Here is a 20,000-nt window from a genome sequence, read left to right as displayed (position 1 = left end):
TTAATTTTTTAAATGCAGTTTAACCCCCTTTGGGGAAGGGAACTATTTCAAAGGGTTCATTTTTGCACCCACCCCTGTCAAAGAAGGTCAGAAACACTCAAGTATAAAGTCACTGCACTGCTGTGACACAAATAGTTTCTGCGGCTAAAATCAAACAAAGACCAATTAAACTAATCATAACGTTCCAGTGAACACAAGGAAGCTCACCTGGTATTTCTGGACTTCTTTCGTGAATTTTCAAATCTACTCAGTTCTTGGTATTATAATTACCTTGACCAAAATACTGTGAAATTACTGCTCTGATCTACTAATGGCTGCAAAAATCAAGTCGTTGTGGTTTCATGCCAAGGGGCCATAGCAAGGTGGCGCAATGATTTCTGACACAGAAGACAACTTCTAAAAACTCAAAAGGGAAAATTAACGGGATGTGGTTTACATTGCCAAAGACTGTTCATTAATTACCAATTTAATCACTGCTGGAGGCATGACATTACAAAAATCTGGCTGAAAGTTCTAATAGATTATGAAGACCACCTAAGAAGAGTGACCAAGAAATGTACAAAACAATTAATACTGTTTCACTGCTATCAAAGACACTCAGATTATTTTACATCAAGTGAAGCAAAGGAATTAGGAGCTTCACAGTACCACCACTAGGAACCGTAAATACAATAGCACACAATTAGTAATGCACATGTGACTTTTCGTTCAAAGCATATATCCTTGGGAAAGCCAGAACATGATAAGGAGAACAAAAGAAACATTAAAAAATGAAATGAATAAAGATTTAAACTCTGCCCTTGTGCATACTGAGCAATAACAGAATAGGTAATACTAAATACAGCTCTTAGTAATGGTGATATCATCCTGGGATGTTCAACACTGCACTGAACAGCCATATGGAAAATGTCTATGGCCATTAATAGTCGCATAAAAGGAGTGTTCCTCATGCTAAAATACCTAGCCTTAGATTCATGTATTCATGGCAATCTTAAATAAATAAGACTTTTGAGACTAGGGGTTTGTGGCCACATAATAGAAAAGATGCTTGAGTTTTTTCCCCCAACAATGCTAGTGTTTTGTGTGACTTTGAAGATATGCGAGCAAGCTAACAATACGTTTTCTAAGAAGTCTAGCAGCCATTGTTAGGATAGTAGACTTCAAATCACCTTAAATTTAGACATAATAGATAAACTATTATTTAAATCATAATGAATAAAAACCACTGCTATGTACAGAGGCATTTATGTCAAATACAGAAGTACATTGGCATTCTTCTCCTGTAAAATGCAACTATAAAAAAGATTAGCTATATATTTAAAGTGTCTTACTGGTCTGAAACGGATTATGTACATTCAATCTTCTATCAACTGTGTTGGCGTAAGAAATAAGGAGTATATTTTCATCTTTGTGCCCTGGGTGTAGACATTCCAGTTCATACAGAGAATAAAAATCTGTAAATAAGACAAATTCTTACTCTCTATGTTATTAGAGGTTTTAGATTTTTTTTTTATAATAACTGATGTTCTTTTAAAATTACAAGTGCAGGGCTTCCCTGGTGGCGCAGTGGTTGAGAGTCCGCCTGCCAATGCAGGGGACACGGGTTCGTGCCCCGGTCCGGGAAGATCCCACATGCCGCGGAGCGGCTGGGCCCGTGAGCTATGGCCGCTGAGCCTGCGTGTCCGGAGCCTGTGCTCCGCAACGGGAGAGGCCACAACAGTGAGAGGCCCGCGTACCGGAAAAAAAAAATAAATAAATAAAATAAAATAAAATTACAAGTGCAAAGTTACCTACTTCTTTCTAGTAATAGAACTAATAATATATGTAATCAGGAAAAATAAAAATTTTAGCTTGACCTTAATTTTAAAGCTTGATTCCTAGAGGCTAGCCATTTATATGTAACACAGCCTATATTCATAAACATATAAGCATAATCTTACATACATGTTTACGATGAGACATACTTGGGACACATATATATATATGAAAACTATGGGGAAAGTTTCTTTCAGAGATAGATGATATAATGATATTTAGTGTTTTATACCAATTGGATGGTAACTGCTTCCTTGATTATCTGGAAAAGAGCTAGTGATCTTATCTAAATCTGCTACAATTATCAGCACAACAGACTAGTCCCATTTAAATCAATATTTTCCAATTAACATCAAAAGTACAAGGTTGATGTCCCACCCCTTCATATCAACAAAATACCTGTTAAAGGTTTAATTCACAAAAGAGCAGCTTGCATTCTTACCAAATAAGCCCTTTGGATTCACTGCTAATGACCAGTAAAAAAAAAAAAAAAAAAAGTCACTGTATCTTTTTTTGATTACTGATCTTTGTACTTAACTAAGGACTGACCAAACTGAAATTCCTTTCCCATATACACAGTTTTCTTTAGAGGATTCAAATATTACTGCAAACCTTTAAAGACAGATATTACAAACCTTTCAGGACTTGCTGCTAACTTGCAGTTTGATCCTGCTAAGTGAGGGTGGACTCCTATGCCAATTAATTGTAATGGGTCACTCACTATGTTTGCAGATTAAATATCAGACAAAAAACTTCAAGTCTGGATTATAATAATGTTGTGATTTTGGGGCTGATTTTTCTTTTAAAAAATATTCCAGGTATCTAACGACTATGTGCAAACCATATTCTTATGTTACATAATTTATGATTGAAAAAATGAAAAACATATTTATAAATTCACTGTTAAGTGATTAGACTAACTAGATTGAAGAATCATTCCCAGTTCTCTTTTTAGACTTTCTATTTATAAAATAGATTTCATTCTTTCTTAAAAACACAAAGGTATAATTAAACCTATATAGCATCTTTCTTCTGATAGGTTCAAAGTGCTTCATATCCTAACAGCAATTCCAAGGAGTGTGGGTAGCAGGATTGTCACCCCTTATTCTTAGAGTGTACTGATCCTAAACTTTAGTATATCAAATGCAAACATGTCTTTCAGCTATCTATTATAATTACATGAGTATAACTAAATGTCATGGTGGATTTATTAAATGTATTTTTTTAAAAAAGCAACTATATTCTAATGTAAAGTAATAAGCAAAAGAGTCTGAAATAGACTAGCTTCTTAAATTCTATTTATGCATTTCTTGGGGAAAAAGTGTGAGAATTGAGTAATAAGGAAAAATAATAAAAAAGGAAATATTTTCTTGAAAAAAGTTATTACATTTTTCTCAGAGTTTAAGTTTAAATATATTATACAGTCAAGGAAGCTCCTTTGGCTATATAATGGCTAGACTGTTGAACCTGTCAAACCCCTGAGTTGTACTTTGAAAAACATTATTTTAAGTATATGTGTAAAATAATGAACAAAACAAATATCACATCTAAAATTTGTATTAGTAAAATGTAACATGAAAATCTCAAAAGGAATAGGAAGCAAAGAAATAGAAATCACAGAGCTCAGAGCAATGAAATCTGTCTCCTATAGAAAACTAATTTCAGAAAACACCTGAAACAGGTTAAACAAATGTTTAAAGTCACAGAGATACAAATGAATAATGTAAACTACTTTCCCTAAAAAAGATCTAAATTCATTATGTACTTGGCAGCAAGTTCTCATTAAAACACGCAATGGTAGTCTTGACAAAAATTAAGAAAAATTATAAGGTTTACAGTATCTGTGTTTGTAAGTTCCCTTTTAAGAGAAATTACAGCTCAAATATTTCCCGAAGATAACTTAAGTAGAGTCTGTACATGAGGATCCACAAGATAATATTACCAAGAGTTGTCTTCAGTGTCTTAGAAATTGTTTCCTAGCCTTCCAGCCTAAAGCTATACTAATTTATATGAGGGAATGTTTGCTTAGAGTGATGTGATTCAAGGCAGAGCTGGGAGCTGAACTCTAATGAGAGGTGTCAGAGTATGGGAAGAGTAGGTATGTGTAAGAATTCGGTGTGTACACACCATAACAAAGGAAGGTATCAAAATGTAGGATTCAAGAACAGGAAGAAAAGGATGATACAGGGAACCTCGAGTCCCAAAGTGGCAAATGTCATCTCTGTAACTGATCTGAGAAAGGGGAACCCTTTAACTTTCTCTGACCAATGATAATCAGTTCTGCTCTAAAGACCTTCAGAGAGTCAGTTTTTTTCCCTGTTTACCAAGAAACTCCTTATAGCAACCCCAATTTTTCATATTTAAGCTCATGTTTTTCTTAGTTGACACTCAGAAGATATGAAAAATAGACTGTCACTATTCCCTCCCTTCACTTATTCATTGAACAAACATTTACTTAATACTTGGTGCTGGGGATACAAGGTTGTTGTACTTTGAATAGTTCACAGTTGAGGGAGAAAGAGATGTATAATTAGATAATTATATGGGATAAATGTGGCAGTAGTAATATGTACAATATATTAGAAAAAGATACAGGAAGGAGAATTAACTTTGCCGCTAGGAGCCATGACAGAGGTACTCACAGAAGAAGTTATTTTCCTAACAAGGTAAGACAGGCATTTCAGGGAGAACAGCAAATGCTTGATACAGGAACGAAAGAGTATGCCACATTCTAAGCAACTTAAGTTGAGTTAGACTGTAGAGTGAAAAATGGGAGAGAGGTGAGAAATGAGGCTAGAAAGGGAAGGGACAGGATTTGCAACAACTTTATATGAGGCCATTTTGAGTAGTTTGGAACTTATTCTCTTGGGTAAGTGGGAGTTACCAGAAAGAATCTGAGCCTTCATATACTCAAATTACTACTTAAACTATTTCCCAGTTCTCTCTTTATATTTCATAAGCCTGTCTTTCCTTAAAATAGACCTTTGCCTTCAATCCTTTAACACTTCTCTGAATCCTCTGTAAGTTCTCTCTCTCAGCCCAGAACTAGATACAAACTAGATACCTCAAAAGGGGTTAACCTGTATAGAGTACACGGACATTGTCCCATGCAATTATACTTCTATTTAAGAACTCTAACATCAATTATTAAAATAGCTCTACTCATTCTTCCTGGTATTCATGAGAAGGTCCTAGATTAGCTGTATAGAAACGAAGTTTAGAAGGATAAGAGATAGAAATTGCTGAAGAAGTCCTATATCAGCAGTCTCCTAAGAGTAAGTAACTAAGCTCTTCGGTAAACTCTTGAAGATTTAAGGTCAGTGACTCATTTATTCAAGACTTGGGGTCACTCCTGGGTACCAACTTTTTTTTTCTTTTTTTATTTTTCACTCTTGGGAACTCTCAGTTAAAACTAAGAACACAAAAAGCCATGGGTACCTGCGGGTATATATATATATATCTCTCCCTGCCAGCAACTAGACTCTTAGTACCAAAGCATACATTATAAAGGCAAGATAATTTACAATGAATTTTAAAAAAAGGGCATGGTAAATTAAGGCTCAAATTAAAGAGCATAAGGAAGTGAAAATAGTAGCAGCAGTTCACTAAATTAGATGCCAGATTTTTTTTTTTCTTAGTTAAACCTGCTTTTTATTTACCAGAAGTCTTTTGATCTCTCCAGAGTTGAAAGGGATGCTGACACTGAAGTGGGGATGGCATTAGTCATGGTTCCCTTACCCACCCACTCCACCGTGGACACCAATTAATTTGAATGTCACACAGGAGAAAAAAATTTTCTTTGCCTCCATATCACAAATGGAAAAACAGATTTAGAGAGATTAAATAATTTCTACTTTTAGTATCACTTAACTCATATTCAGTGGCTCCAGAGATGAAATTTGGTATTTTCCCTTTTAATTTTGTCAGCCAAGTTGCCCATACTACTTTTCCAAAATATGGACAGTACTACTATATAACTCAAACCTGTATGTACAAGAGGTACCAGAAATGATAAAGAAAATGATCAAATTAAGAAAACTACCATATCATTGGAAAAGATATCAACCTGATTATAAAGTTGCATACTAAACTGAAAATCTGAAAAGCAATGGCAAGGTCTAACTTCTTTTGTGAAACGGGAGTTACCTGATATTTTACATTTTCTTTCTTAAATCATTTGAATATTAGCTATAAGGCCCACAGAGTAACAAATGTCAAAACTAGAGCAACAGTCCCAGGATGTACTATTTAGGTCACGGAACTGATGTTCTTCCCAACACATCTATATATGGCTTGACTTATCTGAAAAATGAGCAACAGTAGAATGAGCAAGAGAGTTTTTAAAGTGAGCTTAAACTATAACTGAGAAGAGGCTACAACAATATCTTCCATGCCACACGTTCTTCTTACAATGTGGTGGGGTCTATGTCTCTGCTACTTAAACCTGTGTGTAGCTTTGTGTCTCCTCAGGTCAACAGTATGGCAAAAGTGACTTTTAAAGCTAGATCATAAGAATGCATAAGAGAGCTCACTTTACTCTCTTGGGACACTTGCTGTTAGACCCAGCCACCATGCTGTGAGGAAGCCCAAACTAGCCCAAGTAGAGAAACCATATGGAGAGGCCACATGGAGGTGTTCCAACTGACAGCATAGTTCCTAGCAGAAAACCAGCCCCTGAAAACATGCAACAGAAATAAAACATTCCCCCAGTGTCCTATCCTAAGGCCTAATTTATAGAATCTGTAAGCATAATAAAATGGTTATTTTATGCCAATAGGTTTTCAGTGTTTTATAATGTAGCAAAAGATAACCTGAAAGAGGAAGGGTAGGGAAAATATCTTTGGGCCTGTTTGAAGCATAGTTTCATAAGCAGTAGGGTACAACTTTGGGTAAGTGGGAAACAAATGCAATAAAGTAAGCAAATGTCTTCTCAATGTGAACCGAATTGATAGTACTGAATTCGCCATTTATTCCACACCTAAGCACAAACAAATATCATCAACTGTAAAAGTGAACAGTTCTTTCTACATCTCTTCTTAAAACACACACACACACACACACACACACCCTTAGAGATACTGAAACACAACATTAGTTTAAATGAAACAGCTTTATGGTCAAGTACGTTTGGGTATGCTAAGAAAACAATCTATTAAAAACATCCTTTCTGGATACCAAAAATTTCCCTAGTTTAAAATATTTATCTAAACATGACATTTTTAAAACAGAGAGAATAAAGGGAAAAAACTCTGTAAGCCATTTGTTATACTACCCTTAGGGATAAATATTATTAATATTTTGATTATTTTCCTTCCTGAACTTTTCAATGCATATATAAAAACACAGTCTTTCAAAATGGAGTTCGTATGCCACATGCTATTTTATATCTTTCTTTTTGTACAAAATGGCACTGTGAACATTTCCCTATGTCCTTTCAATATTCTTTCAAAACATTATTGAATAATTTTCGATAGCTACATAACAAGTATATATATTTGTTGTAATTTATTTGATCATTCCCTTAGTTTGAGTGATTGCCATTCTGTAACTTTTGCTATTATAAATAACTATGTGATGAAAACCTGCATATTGATCTTTGTTAGTGGAATTATTGGATAAAATGGAATGAGCATTTCTTGATGAAGTTTACTTGCTTTCCAGAAAGATGTGGCAAGTAACATGCTACCAGCAGTATTATCCAACTCGATGAAACATCACTAACATCATGTTTCTTAAAATCCAAGTTATATATTTTACAGATACAGTAAGATGTCACAGACATAGAATATGCGATGTTTTAGTAGTTAACTTATGATATTGAATTCACACTAATGTAATTTAGCTAAAAGTTTAAGTTTTATTTGGGAAATTAGAAGTGCAAGCAAAATTACTGGTGCCTTAAAAAGAAGAGATGAACAATAAAATATTTGTTGAAAGTTTAAAGTAATAAATGAATAAATTGAGTGAAAAAACAAACAGCTTTAAAAGTCAGGATACTTGAATTCTAAGCCTAGTTTGCCACTGTTTGCAACCCTAGGTAAATTTAAACACCCTTTCCTAACTCGTTTTCTTAACCTCTACAATGGATACAACAATAATATCTATTCCTACTTCACAAGGATTTCAGAAAAATAAACAAGAAGAAATTAAAACATGCTTTAAAAACATATTCTCTGAAGTCAAATTGTCTAGGTTCAATTCTTGGCTCTGTTACTTATAGGCTGTGTGACCATGGGCAACTCATTAATTTGTATGTCAGTTTTCTCAACTATAAAACAGAGATTATACTTAACTCATATAATTGTTGTGGAGATTAAACAAGAAAATCCACAAGAAAGCACTTTGAATCCTGCTTGATACATGGTAAGTGCTCAATAAACATTAGATGACAATTATTAATATATGTAAAATTTACACATAGGTAAAATAATGGCTTTTTAAGATCTACTTGGCAGACAGATCATTTAAATCTCAGGTGCTCTAAATTTAAAATCAACACACTTGAAAAATATAGAGCTATAAATTTTCCATAATTTTAAGAGCCTGAAAGAACTATGAAACAAAGTTTATCACAAGTAAAATATAATATCAACAAAATAACTTTCTTTTTAAAGAGAATATTCTTTCTGTGGCTGTTTATTTAACTGGATCCTTCTCTCCCATCAAGTCTTAGTTCAAATGTCCCCTCCTCAAGTCACTCCTACCTACTCAAATTATCCTCTACTATATCATGTAGTTTTAACACTCTGTAGTTAACTTACTTATTCATTATTACCAGTCTCTTCCCACCAAAATGTAAATTCCATGAGAGAAGAGGCTTTGTCTTTTTTTTTTTTTGGGGGGGGATCTTAGTTCCCTCACCAGCGTTCAAACCTGCACCCCCTGCAGTGGAAGCGTGGAGTCCTAACCACTGGACCACTAGGGAAGTCCCCGAAGCTTAGTCTTTTCTATCTCTACAAAAGTACTAATTTCTGACACTCAATAAATATCTGACTGAACCAACAAATTGATGATATAATAGATGGTTAGGCACCGAAAGAGTTGGTATAAAGACTACATAATTTCTTCCTCAGAAAGAATGGCCATCTAGATTAGCATTTCTCAAATATTTTTATCATGAGCCACAATTAAAAATACATCTTATATCAAGATCCAGTAAGCACACATACCCACGTAACTAAAACAAGTCTCACACAAAAGTATTATGATGTGTGATAAATTCTGATATTTTCTATTTCATTTAAATATTCTATTCCTTTTCATCGAAAATAAAATTATTGTGGCCCACTACACTGATTTTATATCACATTACTGTGTAAAGACTTGAAGTCTGTATATTGTACAGCACAGGAAATATAGCCAATATTTCACAATAATTTTAAATGGAGCATAGTCTATAAAATATTTAATTACTACGTTGTACACCTGAAATTAATATAATATTGTAAATCAACTATACTTCACTTAAAGAAAAACAAAATAATAATAAAGAAAGAAAAAAAAGACAAAGTCTGAAAAACAGTGGTCAAGTTCAGAGGTTATTCTCTGAAAGGCATTAAGAAAAGTATGCAGGGGAAGGAAGAAATAAAACTGCCTTTGTTCATAGATGACATGATTATCTTATGTAGGAAATCTGAAAGAACTGAAGAAAAAAAAAAAAGAAGCCAAACCTCTCCTGGAACTAATAAGCAATTATAGCAAGGTTGTAAGATACAAGGTTAATATGCAAAAGTCAATTGCTTTCCTATATACCAGAAATGAACAAGTGGAATTTGAAATTAAAAACATAATCCTACTTACATTTGCACCCCCAAAATGAACGTCTGTGACATAGGACAAAAGCAACACAATGGAGCAAAGATCATCTTTTCAACAAATGGTGCTGGAACAACTGGACATGCACATGCAAAAAAATAAATCTAGACACAGACCTTACACCTTTCATAAAATTTAACTCAAAATGGATCACAGACCTAAATGTAAAACACAATACTGTAAAACTCCTAGAAGATAATATAGGAGAAAACCTAAATGACCTTGAGTATGGTGATGCCTTTTTAGATATAACGCCAAAGGCATGACCCATGAAAGAACTAATGGTTAAACTGGATTTCATTAAAATTTAAAACTTCTGCTCTGTGCTTCCCTGGTGGCATAATGGTTAAGAATCCACCTGCCAATGCAGGGGACACGGGTTTGAGCCCTGGTCCGGGAAGATCCCACATGCTGCAGAGCAACTAAGCCTGTGCGCCACAACTACTGAGCCTGCGCTCTAGAGCCCACGAGTCACAAATACTGAGCCCACGCACCTAGAGCCCATGCTCCACAACAAGAGAAGCCACCGCAATGAGAAGCCCATGCACCGCAACAAAGAGTAGCCTCCGCTTGCCACAACTAGAGAATGCCTGTGCAAGGCAACGAAGACCCAATGCAGCCAAAAATTTTAAAAAATAAATAAATTAATTAAAAAAAAACTGCAGAAAAAAAGAAACCTTCTGCTCTGTGAAAGACAATGTAGAGAGAATAAGAAGACAAGCCACAGTCAGGGAGAAAATATTTGCAAAGATACATCTGATAAAAGACTGGTATCCAAAAGAAACAAAGAACTCTTTAAACTCAACAGTAAGAAAACAACCCGATTAAAAAATGGGCTAATGATCTTAAGAGACACCTCTCCAAAGAAGATTTACAGATGGCATATAAGTATATAAAAAGATGCTCCACATCATATATTATCAGCAAAATGCAAATTAAAACAATGAGACACCACTACACACCTATTAGAATGGCTAAAATCCAGAACACTGACAACACCCAATGCTGGCGAGAATGTAAAACACAAGAATTCTCATTCATTGCCGGTGGGAATGAAAATGGTACAGCTACTTTGGAAGACAGTTTGGTGATTTCTTACAAAAGTAAACATACTCTTACCGTAAGGTCCAGCAAACGTCCTTGGTATTTACCCAAAGGAGCTGAAAACTTAAGTCCACATAAAAACCTTCATGTAGATGACTATAGCAGCTTTATTCATGATTGCCAAAACTTGTAAGCAACCAAGATGCATTTCAGTAGGTGAATGGATAAACTGTGATACCTCCAGACAATGGAATATTATTCAGCATTAAAAAGAAATGAGCTGGGCTTCCCTGGTGGCGCAGTGGTTGAGAGTCCACCTGCCAATGCAGGGGACACGAGTTCGTGCCCCGGTCCGGGAAGAGCCTACATGCCGCGGAGCGGCTGGGCCCGTGAGCCGTGGCCGCTGAGCCTGTGCAACCGGAGCCTGTGCTCCAAAATAGGAGAGGCCACAGCAGTGAGAGGTCCGCGTACCGCAAAAAAAAAAAAAAAAAAAAGAGAGAAATGAGCTATCAAATCATGAAAAGACATGCAGGAACCTTAAATGCATATTACTAAGTGAAAAAAAGCCATATCAGAAAAGGCAACATACTACGGTTCCAAATATATGGCATTCTGGAAAAGGCAAAATTATGAAGACAATAAAATTATCAGGTTCTCAGAGGTTGGGGATGAAGGGAGAGATGAATGGGTGAAACACAAAGAATTCCTAGGGCAGTGAAAATACTCTGTATGATATTATAAAGATGGATATGTGTCATTATACATTTGTCTAAACTCATAGAATGTACACCAAGAGTGAATCATAATGTAAACTACAGACTTTGGGTAATAATGATGTGTCAATGTAGGTTCACAGTTTTAACAAATGTACCACCCTGGCAGGCATGTTATTAAGGAGGGAGGCTATGCATGTGTGGGTTGAGAGGGTATATGAGAAATCTCTGTACCTTCCCCTCAATTCTCCTGTGAACTTAAAACTGTTCTAAGAAAATAAAATCTTAATTAAAAAAAAAAAGAACATGCAGTTTTATGTATACGTAAAATAGGGGGTAGGGCAGAGTTGTCATAATTCTCAGATTCATGAAGAGGTTCATGTCCCCCTAAATCTAAAGGCTTCTATTACTATATGTTCATTATTATCTGTAAGGCACTACACAAAAATATGTATAAAAATATGGCTTAACATAGGGATGGCAGTATATGATAGGAAAGAGGATTGACTCTGGAGTCTGATAAGTCTTGGGTTCAAATACTGAATTAATCATTTATCGACTACAACCTTGTACATATTATCTTACCTATCAGCTTCAGTTTTCTTATCTAAAAAGGAGTTTGCATATCTACTTCATGAGGTTAGGTAAAATAAAAATTATGTAAAACATCCATTATAGTGCCTGGAATATACGCTAAGTACTGCGCTGGCCAAAAAGTTCATTTGGGTTTTTGATAACATCTTATGGAAAAACCCGAATGAACTTTTTGGCCAATCCAATATTTCAATAAATTGTAGGCATCATTATTATATTCTAATGTGTCCAACAAAATTAACTTCCATTGACAAAATACAATCCTAAACAAAGTACCACTAAATTACAAAGTGTAAATTAACAAAAACTAGATTATTCATGTATATGTGGAAATTATATTCCAGGATCTTACTTTTTCTAACAGCTAATACTGCTGTGTAGGAATAATTACAACCTGCTCCTCCAAGTATGGATTTATCAGTTCAACGAAAGTACCAAGTACCCACAGTATACACAGTCTGTGGAAAAATAATTTATCAAAAATATAAATAAGTTACTCTTATTTACACCCCCAGGATTACAATGAACAATGTATGTTTTTTTAACCAATGTTCCTCACATCACTTAGCTGCCTGTTGCAGAGTGGTGTGGCTGCGTTGGTATTCTGCTTATTCCCTGCCTTTAAAGCTGCATCTCTTCTTGCTTGCTCAAGCAGAACTCTTGCTCTTTCTTTGAGTTCTTCTTGTCTGGATAACATTCGATGCTTAAAAACAAAGATACAGAATTAGAAGCCAAAACAAACAAACAAAAAACCAAAAAACCCATGTAATCCATTTTTGTAAACTAATCAATAGTTATACAATCCGTCAAAATAACAGTGGTCAGGAATAAGATTGTAGTTTTATGAGATTACCTATAGAAAATATTAATGTTGACTAGAAACCGTGGAATGAATATCTATATCTTGACTAAAAGGAACTATACATTTACTGGCTAAAACTGGGCTAAATTTAATTACATTTTCATTAGAACATAGTCTCATAAGGTATAAGGTCCACACACATATTATATACATTCTTCAAATTTGCTAATCACAGTATAATCTGGCAAAGACATTTTTTCAAGTTCGCAGTTTTATTTTTATAGTTGTATAGAATTGCTAACAAGGTGTCTTCCAAATTTGCATTTTGAAAGATTTTAATTATCTGTGGCAACAACTCTTTAAATTCTTGACAATTTAACGTTTATAGAAAATTTAAAGCTATCATATTTTATTTAAAGAAAAATAATACTGTTTTTCTCTATGGCTCACTTTCCTTACAACAATTAAACATCAGAATTAGAACAGTATTTTCTTGGATTAATTTGTCATCTTACAATATATTTTTGGAGAAAAACAGGTAGAACATCAATGGAAATCAGCTCTTAAATGGTGGCATTAAACCCAAGCACAAATATTCATAGTGTGTATAGTTCAAATTCCTTTTCTCTACTGAAGTAGCCAACTTTTTTTTTTTTTTTTTTTTTTGCGGTATGCGGGCCTCTCACTGTTGTGGCCTCTCCCTTCGCGGAGCACAGGCTCCGGACGCACGCGCAGGCTCAGCGGCCATGGCTCACGGGCCCAAGCCACTCCGCAGCATGTGGGATCTTCCCAGAGCGGGGCATGAACCCGCGTCCCCTGCATCGGCAGGCGGACTCTCAACCACTGCACCACCAGGGAAGCCCTAAAGTAGCCAACTTCTGACTTTAGATGGCTATGACTATGACTTTGATACTTAATTTCTTTTAATTCCCTTTCTTTGCCTAGTTTTGGTTCAGTCATAATTATCATTCATGGTCAAGGAAGAGGTAATAAACAGCAACCTATTTATTTGGTAATAATGTGAAACTTAAAAAATTTAGTACATCATTTTTGGGTCTCTTTGTGACCTTTATATTTTGATACAGCAAATTTTAAACTTTTTTCTGTAATTTTAAGCAAAGATTTTTCTTGAAGTGTACAATTCAGTGATTTTTTTTTTTAGTATATTCACAAGTTTGTGAACCATCAACACTATCTAATTCCAGAACATTTTCAGCACCCAAGGTTTTAAGAGGATTAAACAAAAATTCTTAACTTAATAGATACAATTGAAATGTATAAGTGATAATGAAAGATTTTTAGCTCATACTGATAGGACATAAAAGAACAGAGTTCATAACTGCATTTGAACTGGTTACAAATCAACGTATTCTCAAAAAACAGACAATATTAATTAAATGAATGCTGAATTGGCAGTCAAGACTGTTAATCCTTCTTCCACTAATAATAAGCAATACAACATTGAACAGGTCACTTAAAACCATTACATGATATTTAAGAACTCTGAAGTCAGACAGATCTACTTCCATTACTTGAGTAACTTGTGAGCAAGCTACTCAATCTCTTTAAGCCTCAGTTTCCTTATTTATAATATGGGGATAAAAATAGATCAACTCTCATAAAGATATTGTAAAGATTAAGTGAAAGAGTGTAATGTAGTGAGCACCAGATAAATCTTAACTATTAATATATTTTTAAAAATCTCTCAATTTCCTCATCTTTTAAATGAAGGGAGATCATCTTTAAAATCCCACTCACTGGGAAGCAGCCGCATAGCACAGGGAGATCAGCTCAGTGCTTTGTGACCACCTAGAGGGGTGGGGTAGGGAGGGTGGGAGGGAGAGGCAAGAAGGAGGAGATATGGGGACATATGTATATGTATAGCTGATTCACTTTGTTATAAAGCAGAAACTAACACACCATTGTAAAGCAATTATACTCCAATAAAGATGTTAAAAAAAAAATCCCACTCACTGTAAACTTTTCAAATACTTAGAGTAGATCATCTTAAAGTTCCCACTAGCTCTAAATTCTGTGATTATACAGTCCTTTAGGGATTCCAATCAGCTACACAGACAGTGAAAAACTGCTTTGGTCTTAAGAGCACATAAACACAAAATTTTTTTCTGATTAAAATGCAATTCATATTCATCATAGAAATTTTAGAAAATGTATAAAAGTAAAAAGAAGAAAAATAAAAGCATCACCCTCCTTGATTTCAAACTATATCACTATTACAAAGCTATAATATATATGCCAGTATGATACTGGCATAAAAACAGACACATAGATCAATGGAACAGAACAGAGAGCCCAGAAACAAACCCATACATATATGGCCAATTAATTTACAACAAAGGAGTAAAAAAATATACAATGGGGAAATGGTGTTGGGCAAACTGGATAGCCACATGCAATGTAATATTATCTACCTACAAAAAAGGATTAAATCTTGCCACTTGTGACAACACAGATGGATCCTGAGGGCATTATGCTAAAAGAAATGAGTCAGAGAAAGATAAATAACCTATGATCTCACTTATATGTGAAATCTAAAAAACAACCCCCCCCCCCAAAAAAAAATCCCTGAAACCAAGCTCACAGATACAGAGAACAGATTGGTGTTTGCTGGAGGCTGGGGGTAGGCTAAATGGGTAAAGGGGTCAAAATAAGTATGTCATGGGAATATAACATACAACATGGTAAATACAGTTAATAACACTGTATTGCATATTTGAAGGTTGCTAAGAGAGTAGATCTCCAAAGTTCTTATCACAAGGAAAATAAAAACTTTTGCAACTATGTATGGTAACTGATATTAACTTGGCTTATTGTGGTGAACATTTTGCAATAGATACAAATATTGAATCATTATGTTGTACACCTGAAAATAATACAATACGTGAATTACAACTCAATTTTAAAAAAAGAAATATTTTTTAAAAATTAGCAGTCCCGGCACCCAGGGATAATCATTGTACAATCATGTTTTTTTCCACTTAATAGTCTAAATATTATGAGCATTTTCTCATATCCTTAAATATTTCTTTGAAAACATGATTGTAAACTGTCTACCTAGCATTCTATTAATATGAACATATCATACTTTAACTTGTCTTATATTATTGGATATTTAGGCTGTTTATAATTTTTTACTATCATAAACAATGCTTTTGTGAACATCTTTATATGTAAATTCTTATATACAGTTCTGATTATCTCCTTAGGAAAAATTCCTGGAGAATCTAATGAGGTAAACATTGTTAAGGGACTTCATGTAATTGTTGATTATTTTAAATCTGGGCTATAATTATTTTTAGTGCTGTTATGGCCAAAACCAAAGAGATATTGTGAGCATAAAGTTCAGGGGCACAGACTTTGAAGTCAGACAAGGTTGGTTTTGAATTCAAACTTTTAACATTTATTATATGACCTTAAGGCAACTCTGTAGATCTTGGTTCTCCCATATATATATAATAGGCACCAACCACTCACCTCATGGGTTGTAAAGTCTGAGATATGTGTAAGATATATAATGGTCATCACATGTATCAGCCACTCAAATGGGCAACATTATGACGTGTTAAGTCTATACAGTCACATTAAATTATCAAATTTCCTCTAATCAAATGCTATTAATTATTAGACTCACTATTATTTTATGAGTTTCTAAGAAAGAACATTGTCAGTTAAACTCTAACATTTTATTATAAGTAACATCTTGATTTCAGAGAAGTTAAAATGTAAAAAATGTATGTCTTAGGGCTTCCCTGGTGGCGCAGTGGTTGAGAGTCCGCCTGCTGATGCAGGGGACGCGGGTTCGTGCCCCGGTCCGGGAAGATCCCACGTGCCGCAGAGCGGCTGGGCCCGTGAGCCATGGCTGCTGAGCCTGCGCGTCCGGAGGCTGTGCTCCGCAACGGGAGAGGCCACAGCAGTGAGAGGCCCGCATACCACAAAAAATTTAAAAAAAAAAAAAGTATGTCTTACAATCAATAAAATACAGTATACAAAAGAAAAATAGATTTTTAACTGTCCAAAATTTAGCTACAATAAAAAACTTATCAAGTATTAACACCTATACTACAATTTTCGGTACCAGGCAATGAACACTTTTGCCAAAAATTTTTAAATTTACCCTAAGCAAAATTCTAACCAGTAAACCAATTGCCAACAAATAAACATATATAGAGTTGTAAATAGATGCTGCTTCTATCATCCTGTGGATTTACTGTACATCACTTAAATCACCTGAACAGAATCACAGCACAACAGAGTTTTAGAGCTTAAAGGGCTCTCAGAGATTATTTCATTTAACATACTTAGAAAATAAGATTTAAAGAATTTAAATGGCTAGTTAACATGTCACACTGGTAATTAATTACTGGAGCCAAGATGAGAGCCAAAATGAGAATCCAGGTTTACTGAGTCCTAGTTCAGAGCATTTTAAATTTTTAAACACTAATCAATTTCCAGATTTAACTAAACACTTTTACCTTAAAAATCTGGTTTCCAAGAAAATCTGTATTGATATTAAAATTTAGGCTCACCAAATTCTGCAAATGTCAGTCACTATATTTTTAATGATTATCTACTCTGTAGGGACACTATGATACTCTGAAAGTTTAGGTACTTGGAACATTTGATTTGAGATTTCTGATTAGAATAGGGGCTTGCTTTGTTAGCTATTATATTTCTTTGATTCTAAGTTGCACATTTTAATACCTCTGAAAACAAAATTGATGACATTTTATATCTCTGTCATATAGGTGGTAGTTAAGACATAGTCATCAGTACCTACATATGCATGTGCTTGATAATTCTGGTGGCAAGACAATAATTCCTTGATGTTTCATTTAACAACCCCTTGAGTACTATCTGAGAATGCAACAGAACTTCAGGTTATTGTCTGAAAAATCTTTTGTTAGGACCTACCATAAAGGTTAAGAAAGTGCTATTGGGACTTCCCTGGTGGCGCAATGGTTAAGAATCCGCCTGTTAATGCAGGGGACACGGGTTCAAGCCCTGGTCCAGGAAGATCCCACATGCCGCGGGGCAACTAAGCCATGCACCACAACTACTGAGCCTGCGAGCCACAACTATTGAGCCCACGTGCCACAACTACTGAAGCCCACGTGCCTAGAGCCCATGCTCTACAACGAGAAGCCACCGCAATGAGAAGCCCACACACCACAATGAAGAGTAGCCCCCGCTCACCGCAACAAGAGAAAGCCCGCATGCAGCAACAAAAACCCAACACAGCCAAAAATAATTAAAAAAATAAATAAATAAAATAAAGTGCCATTATCAGTGAGTATTAATGAGAAGAAAATCCAAGAGACAACTGTGAAGAAATGCTATAATTCAGAGGTTCTCAACCTTTCTGGTCTCACAATCCCTTTATATGCTTAAAAATTGAGGATCCCCAAAAGCTTTAGCTTGTGTGGGCTACATCTATAGATATTTGTCATTTTGGAAATTAAATGGAAGAATTTTTTTAAGTATTTACTTATTCATTCCTTTAAAAGAGCTATAATAAACCCATTAGATGTTAACATATTCTAATAAAAATAACTACACTAAAAAACAAAACTGAGAACGGCATTATTTTACATTTTTTGTAAATCAATCTTTAGTATCTGCCTTAATCGAAGGCAGCTAGATACTCATATCTACTTCTGTATTCAGTCTCTTGAGATATCACAAACCATGTAGCCTCCAGAAAACACCACTGTACACTTGTGACAGAATGAAAGTGCAAAAGGTAAATAAAGTTCTAGTATTATTATGAAAATAGTTTCAACTTTGGGGGCTCTCGGAAAGAGTCTTGGAGAGCCTGAGACGTCCCCAGATCATACTTTGAGAACCACTGTTGTAACATCAGGCTTTTGATGGCACAGAGGACAATACTATGTGGAAAAACAGGAACACTGACAACTCTATATCACAAAGTGATTCATAAGAGTTAGAGTCTAAAAAAAAAAAAAAAGATTTAGAGTTTAAACTCTAATTCTAAATTGATTATACCTTAACCAATTAATTTTTCTAAAAAATTCCTTTTTATGTATACATAAGAGCATTATATGATTAAAAAATCCATGCCTAAATAAGTCTAAAAGAACTCTTTCACTAGGTATAAAATAAAAATTCTATGTGATAAGAAAATCATGTATCATAATTTATTGGCAGTGTTTTTCTTTCTTGTGGTACATAAAATAATGGTATATCTTATCATTGATGGCACCACAGATTCAATTAAATCCATGCCATGTTCCCCAATGGGGAGAAATTTCAACATTACTGGTATTTTTAACCACAAATAATGATGGGACTAAAATTACCAATTGCAATGCAACTAAAATATTTGAAGAAAATGCTGTAAATAGGAAATATTTTAATTTGGCATTATACATTTCCAGAATGATATGCTTACAAAATGGAATACTGAAATAGCTTTGACTTATTCTGTAAAATATTTTTATAGGTCAATAACATTTTGATTTGAAAAGCTGACATTCTTTATTCTTCAAACTTGAAATTGGGATTTATTTATAGGCTTAAAATATTATAAACTTTAAATGAAGAGCAGGTATATTTCAGGTTTTTCTAAAATGGGAAATTATACTTCACCTTTAATCATTTGTAAAGTATTCTGTGAATACAAAAAGAAACAACAAAAAAGAATAACTATATTTACCACTGCAACAAAAAGAATAAAATATCTAGGAATAAACCTACCTAAGGAGACAAAAGACCTGTATGCAGAAAATTATAAGACACTGATGAAAGAAATTAAAGATGATACATATAGATGGAGAGATATACCATGTTCTTGGATTGGAAGAATCAACATTGTGAAAATGACTCCACTACCCAAAGCAATCTACAGATTCAATTGAATCCCTATCAAACTACCACTGGCAGTTTTTACAGAACGAGAACAAAAACTTTCACAATTTGTATGGAAACACAAAAGACCCCGAATAGCCAAAGCAATCTTGAGAACGAAAAATGAAGCTGGAGGAATCAGGCTCCCTGACTTCAGATTATACTACAAGGCTACAGTAATCAAGACAGTATGGTACTGGCACAAAAACAGAAATATAGATCAATGAAACAGGATAGAAAGCCCAGAGATAAACCCACACACATATGGTCAATTAATCTATGACAAAGGAGGCAAGAATATACAGTGGAAAAAAGACAGCCTCTTCAATAAG

General features: G+C 34.5%; 1 protein-coding gene across 4 annotated transcripts in view; it reads right to left on the bottom strand.

Annotated features, from left to right (window-relative positions):
- The window catches only part of EHBP1 (EH domain binding protein 1), a 343,347-nt gene that overhangs the window by 75,336 nt on the left and 248,011 nt on the right, over positions 1 to 20,000 (bottom strand). For all 4 annotated transcript variants that reach the window (XM_007108111.4, XM_024133485.3, XM_007108113.4 and 1 more), the window contains exon 14: positions 12,541 to 12,684. In XM_007108111.4, coding sequence (XP_007108173.2) covers positions 12,541 to 12,684 — 144 coding nt within the window. The remainder of the gene's footprint in view (positions 1 to 12,540; positions 12,685 to 20,000) is intronic.

Source organism: Physeter macrocephalus, chromosome 12 (assembly GCF_002837175.3).
Source record: "Physeter macrocephalus isolate SW-GA chromosome 12, ASM283717v5, whole genome shotgun sequence".
Lineage (NCBI taxonomy): Eukaryota > Metazoa > Chordata > Mammalia > Artiodactyla > Physeteridae > Physeter > Physeter macrocephalus.
This window is presented reverse-complemented; position numbering and strand designations above follow the sequence as displayed.